A 10,707-nucleotide genomic window follows, 5' to 3' on the forward strand; every position below is an offset into this window, starting at 1 on the left:
ATTTACGGTACATTCCATGTCTCACCCGGTGGCCGTCGATAATAAACGCCTTTAGAGAACGTACACCCTATGGACTGATACAATAATCAGTTTCCGAAGCGTCAACGAGTGCAACCCTGTGATGACTCACCTAAGTTTGGTTTCCATCGGCATTTTGCTGACACTCACCTCGTTTTCTCGGAACAGGATTGACCATTGTGGTATTGCCAACACATATAAGACTGAATATCTGTAAGATGAGCCCGGCGACTACCTTTGAACTATTCCGATTATGAACTTCGATGGCGAGGACAATGATGGTAGCTATGTTGAGCAGAATCGTAGCTATCACTAATGGTCGGTCGAGGTTCGGTAACATATCGCCAAGCCTGATTTGGATGGGGTGAGGGAATGGAAATATACATGCGAATGTAGAAAGTTGCAGATAAGAGTTCAATGCCACAAGATATAAGACATGTGATATGTGGTTGAATACATTTCTTCGGACTACTCAGAGTTTCGAATCCGCTTTTAGGCACAGAGGTGGCTGCCTTTCCCCTGTCAGGTGAATGAAGCTTATCCGAGTCATGTTGAGCCATTTGCATCCGATCAACTTTCCGGGATTGTCGGCATAGCATGCGTGCATACAAAGCTGGTCGTTATATAGTCGTACCGAACGGTAGTACAGAATGATATCGCGATGCGAATTGCCTTCGATCAAGCGGAGGTATGCAGGTACGGGCCGGCTTTTCGTATGTCTCCGAAGCGCAATCTATTCATGATGCATAATTTACCGAACAAAATAGTAACGCGTATAACACAACGAGAAGAGTACCCCCCTAATATTCGAGGTCTGGACTGATTATCAATGCAGGCTCATGCTAGCAAGGATATGACTAGGATCTGGATCCGAAGTACGTGGTGCATACTTTGATCAGAATATCTTCGCCAAAATCTTGTCTTTGACTGAAGTTGGTGGGTTGTCATCTTTGACCTGTTGGTAATAATTTGTGAGAGCATCGAAGAATTCCAAGTCCGATACGAGATCAACGTCTTCAGATCTGTGGAAGGGAGTTCGAGCGAAAATCTTGAACCCTAATCCTATACCACCGGCCAAAGCGATCTGCGAAAACCGAATCAATGACCATTTTTCTGCTCCTTACATTAGGGACCATGGACTTACAATACCGTAATTAAAGATAAACGTCGCGACATCCCAATTACCCTTTAAGAACACTGAGTAACCTTGTATGAACAAGAACAAGGGCGCCCAGAACAAAGCCCAATACCCAGCGTAAGGTTGGATCTTCGATAAGACTGGTAAGTATTCTTTCCTGTCGATGCCTTGTTTCTTCATCGCTCGATTGAATCGTACCCAGGTAAATGCCATGACAGACCAATTAAGCATCGTTGCGGCTGTACAGAAATTCAAAATCCAGTTAAGTACCTTTGCGGAACCTGAGCCAAGAGCGAGATATGCCAGACAGGATAGTAACATAACGAGAATGACTGATGTGTACGGTACACCCCTATAATTTCCATAGTGATCGGCAAGTAGTGGTTAGGAGAAGCTGCGCAGCAAAATGAGAAAGAGAAGGGAATGTGGCTCACTTCCTGTTGACTCTGGAGAAAATGCTAGGAGCCTTTTTATCGAGAGCGAGAGCGTGCAAAGATCGAGAAGCATTGAAAGTGTATGCGTTACCAGCAGAAATAACAGTGGTGATGAGTGCCGCGTTCACAATGGAGGGTAAGACGGGGATTTGAAGTCGGCTCATGGCAATCACACTGTGAACGAGTGGACGAGAACACATTCAGCCAATGTGTCTTGGTCAATTTGGAAGAGAGGTGGACATACTAAGGTGATTTGCCAGCGTAGGTCTTGGCACTACCCGTAGTGAGACTAAAAATTACAAGATGACTTCAGTCACATTTTGTTTTTCCACAGATGAATGGCCGACTCACGTTTCATCGTTATAAGGCACAAGGATACCGACGCACAAGCAACCACCGATGAAGAAGATGATCAAACGAGTCATCAGGGTTTTGAAAGCTCTGGGAATGGTCTTTCTTGGATCTTTGGCTTCACCGGAAATCATCGATAGATACTCAGGTCCACCCATACAGAAACCAGCTACGTTGACTGCATTGACGAAAGATTCCAATCGACCAGAAGCGGTCTCACCGGCCCATGGGCCAGGGTTCTTCCAATATCGGAAACCGAAACGGCTAAGGAAACATTTAGCCATATTTACAGAAAGGCTGGACAGGCAAACACTTACTCGTGAAGAGGGTTGCCCCCTAACATAGCAATAAAGGTAAATAGGATCAAACCAGAAGCCAACAACACTTTACCGAGAGCAAGCCAGACTATCCAAGGTGATATGTAGCTTAGCCTAGTGGGGTGGTTGAAAATATGGATCAAAAAGGCTTTATGACTTACATTCGACTTCACCGAAAAGATCGGCTCTGTACACATTGATAGCCAGATAGAATAGTAGTGATACGGTGATCAAGATGGCTGGACTGGAATCATAACCCCAGTACTCGACAAGAGTGTTGATAATCGTAGCCTCGAATATGATATAAGAGGTTTGAGCGAACTAATCGAACCAATCAACATGAGCTCAAGTCCAATATCGATAAATGCACCAGACACATGCGAAATGGTTCCAGCCGACGGCCACACCCAGTGCAGGGTCAACCATCCGCGTAGCCAAACGGATGAATGATCCATCCAAAGGCAACAAGCTAACTATTTCCATCTCTAACCGTGCACAAACAGTCAGCTTTGAGGTTCGTCACAAGGCTGTGTGGAGACTCACGACATTGACCAATAGAGTATACGACAGTGGCCCAAAAGACGAAAGCTGAAAAGAAGGATTATAAACGATCAGAACAGACTGTACTATCTTCGAGTCGGGTGAGCGTCTGACGTACCGATCAACAGAGCGAGAGGTCCAGAGAGAACCCCCGATCCAATTGCAACGAACAGAGCCGCACCAATCTATTCGCATCAAACCATGAAGAAGTGAAACAATGTCAATCCATGTACTCTGCCATAAACAGCATCATAGACATCGAAACGTACCGAACCGGCGATGGCTGAAAGCTGAATTTGTCTAGGATTCAATCTCCTATGATTAACTTGATGTACGATCTTCGCTTGGAGAGCATCGCCATCAGTACTGCTGGAAGATCCTCCTGGGATATCGCTAAGGGGAACTATCTGTGTGCCAATGTAAGCTTCGGATTTATCGTCTTCCTGCATCTTGAGATGTTCCATCGTTTGACTCAAGTAAATCGGGTTGTATCCTATGATTGCTTGAAAGTGAAGAGGATCCTCTTTGCGATCTGACCCGCTGGTCTTGAATATATATAGTGTTGATCGACCAGGATGGCTCTGAATGATAAGTCGGTATCGATCTATACCCAGCCTTTACCTTGCTTTATCTCTGATATTAGCTATCTTTGATTGGGGGTCTATACCGGAGCGGGGGCCACCCGAATGAAACCTGGGGACACGATAATTCTGAATTCCGTGATAATCACAAATGGTCTCCTTACATAGGTGAAGGAGTCTAGGGAGTCGTTTGTGCTGGGATTATTTAAGGGAAAGCTGGGACCGGAGTGTCGCATGACAGTTGTTGTTCGGATCGAAAGGAAGAAGAGTGCCAAAGACATGCAGCTACGCTATGAGATGAGGATCGGACTAGGGCCAGTCATGTACCGTGAACGCATCACATGATAAGCCTACCTCCAAGGTTATACGGGGAAGAACAGAGTGATGAGTGATGTTTGGGAGGATTAACGAGACCAACACCGTTGAGTCGGATAGGAGCTCAACATTCTCAATATGTTATCAAGTAAAAGTTGAAATATTCCATATGCAGTAATAAAAGGAGTCAAGATCCTGGTAAAATGGGCTCCGGCCCCGATTACGATACGGCAATACCGCCTAAAGGGTGGAAGTCTCTCTCTGCCTCTCGTATTGGTGCAAAACGGACTGCATGGACTAACATCATTCGTCATTAGATGGAACTTCTCGATTAATGGTGAGATATCTTGGGGCTCAAGTGTGCCGTGCACCCAGAGGCACTCACACTTAAACAGGATACATCTTTGGACCGAAATGGCCGATGAACATATCGGCATTCTCACATGCGATATGATTTGAGCTCCTATCCTATATTATTGTAAGCCCCGGAGTCGTATTTCCATCCTTTCGGATTAGACCTGCTGGCGAGGATAGCCGCGGCGACGTGGAGTTCAGATTTACCTCGATAGGAGGGTAGAATCTTATATGTCATCTGCCATGCCCCACAATGAGTAGGGCAGCAAGATATATTTGAGAACACAGTGCAAAACAGATAACGACGACTTGTAACCTCGTAAAATTATAAGTCCATTGCTGCGTTCACACCATTACCGCTCATATCACTCTCACAGTCCAAATGACCGTCCCAATGCCTCCCTCACTCGTCACCATCGATGCCTCTGAGCCCCTCGAAAAGATCTACGAGATCATCGAGCGAGATGGAGGAGTTGTCGTCAAGAACATGCTTTCCCCAGAACTCTTAGCGGAATGCATGTCAGCCATCGAACCCCACTTCAAGACTCGTGAAACCTATACCTCCAAGGCGACTCATGATGAGCTCGGTGCAGATTTCTTCCCAGAAGGCTCTAAGAGAGTTTACGCTTTACTTTCGAAAATTCCAGACCAATTGACCAAGATTATGAGACTTGATGTATGGCAAGGTATCATGAGTCGTTTCCTGAGGTGAGTCATCACAAATCTTGTTCGCTCATGACTTTGTATATGATGATGATCTTGGAAAACCTAGTGACGAGTATTACTCCTACACCGGTGAAACTCTCCTCCCTCAAAAATCAGGTTACATGCTTGCTTCTACTGCTGCTCTTCGATTAGTCCCTGGAGCCAAACCACAACCATTACACCGAGTGAGTTCAATTTTCTTAGTAGTGCATACGTACTTGACTGACGACGGTTGAAAGGATCAAATAGCATACATGGTTCGACCCGATCCATCCAACCCGTTGTTCACCCCTATGGTCGGATGTCTGATTGCCGGCTCTAAATGCACTTACAAGAACGGCGCTACTGCCGTCATCCCTGGCTCTCACTTGTGGGGTCCTGACCGAGCACCTAAACGATCAGAATGCACCTACGCCGAAATGGAGCCTGGATCAGCCTTGTTTTGTTTGGGATCAACCTACCATGCGGCAGGCGAGAACATCTGCGAACCTACCGATGAAGATGCCTTGAGAACCCTCTTCGCTGTTTTCGCTCAACGTGATTATTACAGACAAGATCAGGAGGAAATCCTATCCACTCCTATTCAGATCGCTAGGAGATTGCCGGAGGATATCCTGAAGCTGTCCGGTTACCGTAAGTTACGAGTATCCTACCAATAACGACACCAATCGAGCTGACTCAATATTATCCAATTCTAGACAAAGCTGTCGGAGGTGTTGGTTATGTCGAAGACCACCAAAGTCCACACGAATTCCTGCAGGCCGATTATGGACTCGGTCAATTCGGTGCTGGGGCACATGCGATTAAGAATGCCTTGTAAGATTTGTACTGTTTAGGTGTTTCGTAGTGTGACGTATACTCTTCTCCTTATTTGCATGTATACGCAACTTGGAACTGGAGCCGTGGACTCAGATATGCTCAGAGTCTTGTTCTGTCCCGTACCCGTACACGCTCCGACCAACACTCTTCCATTCACCCAATAGCAACATCTTCGCTGTCGCAGCAAAGAGCATGCAGAGTCAAGTACCGAGAGATCTTTCCGCTCCTTCTGATTATCTCCACCCAGTACGATGCATGGCCTTTGGACAGAGTTCAGGGAGACAGCCTCGTTTACGTAATCCGGAGTCATGATCGCCAATCGTTTAGCTGCAATCTCATTCATTTGCACTCCTTTGCACTACCAGATCTTCCTGATTATGAACAACCAGACTCAACTTTAGATTCCACATTCTGATCACCATATCCAGCCATTCAGGCAGCCTGTCCAGAGCAGCTGACTCCGCAACCCAGCACGCTCCAGCATTTCTCGATTCCCTTCATTCAATATCCTTTAAAGCTCCGAAAGATTTACTTACAGCAGGTGTAGCAGATTTGGTGTGAGGGGCAGTTAGATTATGGATGAAGAGAGTAGAAAATTGAGAGATGGTCTACACGACAGCTTGTGATAGATGTCGGAAGATACGAATGAAGTAAGCTTACTCCTCCGGCAGTATCTACAATCTAGCACATTTCGTTCCGCATATTGAAGCGTGCTTTGAACCAGATGCGAGCGCCCGTCCCGTGGTCAAGATCACCATGAGATCTGCCAAAGATGCAGAGCAGATGGTGCCGAATGTATAACGAAGAAGCGTAAGGTGGGTCGACAGCCGGGAGTGAAGAACAGGAAAACGAGAGAAGCGCAAGGAAAAGAGATGGGATCATATTACCATAGGAGGGAGACGAATGTACCGAGGGATCACGATCATCTACCAAATCCTCTGCAGGTACTGGCATCGGAAGCAGTCAGAAGACACAGCACACCAGAGTGAGTATGCTTTATTCTGTCCATCTGCAAGTTCCCGTGTGGGTGAAGACTGAGGCGCCAACTGATTTGTAAAGATCCGAAACCACCATGACCCCCACACATCCAGTAACGTACACTCGTGACAGTAGTAGTATATTGGACCAGTTTTCGGTCTGGACCAGTAAAGTACATGGGATTACGGGAAGGGCCGATATAGCAAAAAGGATCGATGATCTGTTGTCAGCGAACCGGCAAGAGTTGTCTATAGGGGCGGATGAGCCATCGTCCTTCTGTGGTAGGACCGATGTAAGTCTCTGAGCTTTCGGAATGTTCTCTTTGCTGGTTCACTCATGCCTAACCAATAGATGGCGAGACCCGACGCAGCTCCTGAGCACGATGTGATATCACTACAGATGATCTCGTTGCCGGAAGCTCAGAGGCTTTTCGATGCGTGAGTAACATTCGATCCCACCTCCGCTTGTTGCTGATCCAATTTCAGCTTCATGAAGTACTTGACAAATGGGTCAATGTATTTTGATCCTCAATTGCATTCACTTCCCTTTATCAGATCGCGAAGCTCATTCCTGCTCGCTGTGATACTCGCAATGGCTTCCACCTTCACTTCACTCTGTGCATCAAGCTTGCTTCATTCCCAATTAACATACCACGCCAATCGAATGTTATCGCACATTCGGGATAACAACCTCAAATCTATCGAAATCGTTCAAGGACTGCTACTTTTAGCAAGCTGGAGCGAGATACCGCATACGCTCAGTCAAGACAAGACATGGGCGTACGTTTCATACGCGACCGCCCTGGCGGTAGAATTGAGAATGGACTCCCCTTTACCGTACTGTGTACAGTCCGATCCTATCTATTCTTCAGGGATCCACGAACTCTTGGTTAGAAACGCTCACAGGGTCTGCTTACTACTGTATATACATGATCGGGTGAGTGTTGTCTTAGATGGAGCATAAGCTATCACTGATTTCCTGCCCAGAATATGGCAATGGTAGCGGGACGTTATCCAATTTTCCCAGAATCTACAGTATCGTCTCAAGCAAATCTCGATGAATGGGGGAAGCATGAAGTGAGTAACCGATATCTTGCTGTGAAAATCGCTGATTATATGTCAGCGTGCAAGTCGGTATGATGGTCCGATTTGCGCTTCTGTATCACTACGAAAAACCATCGTGAGTGAAAATCTTGGTAATCCATGCTGACGATCTCCAGACCGGAGTGCATCATAGACTAGCTGCACACAATGTCGCAGATTTTCAAGCAGACATGAATCTGATTGAACGAGCAATAGCAGATTGGCGTGCCAAATGGGCAATGGAGATAACCAGTACGTATAGATCCTTCGTGCTGCTTCAGGTGTAATCCTTTGATCATTCACCTACGCTTATAGGCACTCTCGAATACGGTATCATTGCGATGTTTTCGACATTCGTCCTCGCTCTGACGTTGCTCAAAAAGGATCATGACGATGAGGATGATGTAGAGGCTCGAAAAGCATGTGAGGACTTGGCTTTTGAAGTGGTCTGCGCTTCAATACATAGCTATAAGTCGTGGACCGGGATTGTGAATTCTGCTACCTTTGAGTGAGTTATCAGCTATGTCAAGCGTTCTCTCAAATTGATCCTTCAATGTGATGTCGCCTAGCACAAGCATGGTAGCATTCTGTGCTATATATACACTGCAGTCAATCAATCGGTGTGATCCTATTTATCTGTCCGATTGGTCTGTATTTCGACTGGCAACAGTACAGGAACTGATATCGGAGCTGGAAAAACAAGCTGCTGTACGGCATCATACTGACCGGGGGAATGGTATGACTGTAGTCGACGCCATGGCCAGACAGCTCTCGAGAGGCATCAAGCTACTCTTTACCAAGAAACAGGTTGGCCGTCCTCCAATATCTTCGGATGAATCAGATGTCTCTCAAGGACAACACATCCCGGAAACGATCCATCAACAGCAAGGAATTGTTATGAATATGGACGGAGCCATACAGTTCAATAATGAAAACACTATCCTACAGACGCACCAGCCGAACGAACAACAGTTCATCGCCCAAGAACCGAGATTCGGTGATTTGACTCAACTGCTCTCATCCACCAACGCTATACCTTTCATCCCAGATTGGAACTTGGAGAGCTTGTTACCAGACGCTAATTTCAACTGGGACCAAATCGATCATTCGAACCACGATACTAGCAGTAATATACCGTTTTTTGATTTTGGTCAATAGGTTGTACACTAAATACATATGTCAAATATCTTTTTTCTACCATGTGTATGCTTTGTTGTTAACTTTATACTGAAATTAGAGCTGTATCGTAAAGCGAGAAGGGCTCTAATCGATTTGGAGTATGACCCCTCGCTCACTCGATGACAATCTGTTTATTGCTTTTTGTGCCCATTGTGGGTGGACTTATCGACGGGCTCCACATGTAGGTTATCGCCGATTGTGCCACCACCGACATCTACATTCTCCCGTACCACAACTGAATTTCCTCTCTTTCGGTGGAAGAAGGGAAGTTCGGGCGGTGTGTAGAATAATACCATAGGCACTCCCACTGGAGTCAGAAAATTTGTCAACTAGTGTCCTATCTCAGATGAATGACTTCAGATGCTCACATAACGCTCCACCGATAACTGTGATATGAAGAATTAGCCACTCGCTTCCGAAGGGGTTGCAAAGTTTACTTACTGTTTCCGATCAAAGATGGGATCATCGATTGACCCACGTATTTTCCGACTGATACATTTGCTCCATTGAGCATGCCGATGGGGATATAGTACATGTTCCTGATAAGGTCAAAATCTCAATTAGCGCTATGATCATATACACCTACTGGTGCTAGTCGGTCATGATCCACTCACACAATGACGTGCTCGAAGCCCAAGAAAACAAAAGCGAAAGCTGGGAAATGCAGAGCGAATATCTTCGATATGGTCTCTCTAGCACCTGCTCCTAGCCATACGGCAAGACAGACTAGGAAGTTACAGCCTATTCCTCTTAGTACACACGGACCCCAGCCTTCGCCTGTTTTGGTTACTGCCACTCCGGCTGAGTACTTGACCAACGCGTCCGTACTGTACAGTTTGGAGTAGTGTGCTACACCCGAATCTCACTTAGCCTAGGATACATAATATCATTCGAGGATACGGACTTACCTAGGAAAGCCACATAGGTTAGAGCCCCGGCCATGTTCCCGAAGAACACTATCAACCAATTCACAGGGAGTTCCCAGAGCTTGGTACGTTTCTTGATAGACGTCATGATGAAGATCACTTTGCGGCTTATTAGTTCACAGACAGGGTGCATCTCTCTCCTCGGAGATTACTCACTAAAATTCGCTGTACACAGCTCTTGTCCTGTAAGAACAAGCATAATCTATTGCAGAACACACATCAGCTTTGACAAGACTTCAATAAAGAGAGTTTTAAACTGACCAGACCGATAGGGAAAATCAGTGCTGCTACCAGATTGATGATTGACGGATAATCGGTTCGTAGTGTTCCTGCACCACCTTGGAAGATCTGTACCGACATCGCTCCGAAGTTGAGCTGCATTCAATCGTCAGTGACGGTCACTCCGTTGTTCAGGTGTCGACACTTGCCATCCACGCTGCCATCCAAGCTTTGAAAAAGGTTATATAGTATTTCTGAGAAGCCTTCTTCTCACCGATGGTGAGCATAACTATTTTGTACCCAAGTCAGCCTACAGTACCTGTCTTCATCAAGTTGACCTACCAGCTGTAACTTCTGCTGGCGTCAAGGTATCCATTTTGGGCGACTGTCGTGCAATAAGAGCTTGGACTTAGAGATTCGAGGCTGGGCAGTGTTGTATGACAATTGTTCGAACTATATAAGTATGCCTCGATTGTTGTAGTCACAGCAGAGTGAGTATGGATCGGAGATAGATTTTCGGTGGGCTAAAGCTTTGGACCAATCATACATTCGAGAGATAAGGAGTTTCATCGGTGTCTGAACGGATGAGCCACTAGCGCAAAAAGATCTGGTACCACAATTTCATTTCAATTGATTCACTTGCCCCGGTGGTGTCACCTCAGCGTATCTTGGGGTCCTTCAATTCCTACCCGCCTTCTGGTTGGGATCCTCTGGATTACCCCTTTGTGACTATACTCGAGTAAAGAGATAA

At 46.1% G+C, this 10,707-nt stretch overlaps 5 protein-coding genes across 5 annotated transcripts; 2 read left to right on the forward strand and 3 right to left on the reverse strand.

The window, feature by feature from the left end:
• Positions 1-2: 2 nt before the first annotated feature.
• V865_003519 (uncharacterized protein) lies at positions 3-358 on the reverse strand (the record flags this gene model as incomplete). Its single annotated transcript, XM_066227312.1, has 2 exons — positions 3-67; positions 169-358. The coding sequence occupies 2 exons, from the start codon at positions 356-358 to the stop codon at positions 3-5; spliced, it is 255 nt and encodes an 84-aa protein (XP_066083409.1).
• Positions 359-913: 555 nt separating this feature from the next.
• V865_003520 (uncharacterized protein) lies at positions 914-3,247 on the reverse strand (the record flags this gene model as incomplete). The annotated part of the gene is made up of 11 exons (XM_066227313.1): positions 914-1,102; positions 1,163-1,508; positions 1,591-1,764; positions 1,835-1,879; positions 1,942-2,205; positions 2,259-2,346; positions 2,420-2,579; positions 2,640-2,743; positions 2,802-2,846; positions 2,917-2,983; positions 3,068-3,247. 11 exons carry the CDS (start codon positions 3,245-3,247, stop codon positions 914-916), a joined length of 1,662 nt encoding a protein of 553 aa, XP_066083410.1.
• A 1,183-nt stretch (positions 3,248-4,430) lies between these two features.
• V865_003521 (uncharacterized protein) lies at positions 4,431-5,573 on the forward strand (the record flags this gene model as incomplete). The annotated part of the gene is made up of 4 exons (XM_066227314.1): positions 4,431-4,756; positions 4,821-4,938; positions 4,993-5,386; positions 5,452-5,573. The coding sequence occupies 4 exons, from the start codon at positions 4,431-4,433 to the stop codon at positions 5,571-5,573; spliced, it is 960 nt and encodes a 319-aa protein (XP_066083411.1).
• Positions 5,574-6,175: 602 nt separating this feature from the next.
• On the forward strand, positions 6,176-8,790 carry V865_003522 (uncharacterized protein; the record flags this gene model as incomplete). The annotated part of the gene is made up of 10 exons (XM_066227315.1): positions 6,176-6,222; positions 6,297-6,557; positions 6,632-6,842; positions 6,902-6,987; positions 7,036-7,486; positions 7,537-7,626; positions 7,673-7,733; positions 7,810-7,884; positions 7,948-8,140; positions 8,202-8,790. The coding sequence occupies 10 exons, from the start codon at positions 6,176-6,178 to the stop codon at positions 8,788-8,790; spliced, it is 2,064 nt and encodes a 687-aa protein (XP_066083412.1).
• Positions 8,791-8,942: 152 nt separating this feature from the next.
• V865_003523 (uncharacterized protein) lies at positions 8,943-10,332 on the reverse strand (the record flags this gene model as incomplete). Its single annotated transcript, XM_066227316.1, has 9 exons — positions 8,943-9,118; positions 9,180-9,197; positions 9,253-9,350; positions 9,426-9,660; positions 9,720-9,836; positions 9,894-9,939; positions 9,999-10,112; positions 10,166-10,245; positions 10,299-10,332. 9 exons carry the CDS (start codon positions 10,330-10,332, stop codon positions 8,943-8,945), a joined length of 918 nt encoding a protein of 305 aa, XP_066083413.1.
• Between the last annotated feature and the right edge of the window lie 375 nt (positions 10,333-10,707).

The sequence above is a fragment of the Kwoniella europaea genome, chromosome 1 (assembly GCF_036810445.1).
Source record: "Kwoniella europaea PYCC6329 chromosome 1, complete sequence".
Taxonomy (NCBI): Eukaryota; Fungi; Basidiomycota; class Tremellomycetes; order Tremellales; family Cryptococcaceae; genus Kwoniella; species Kwoniella europaea.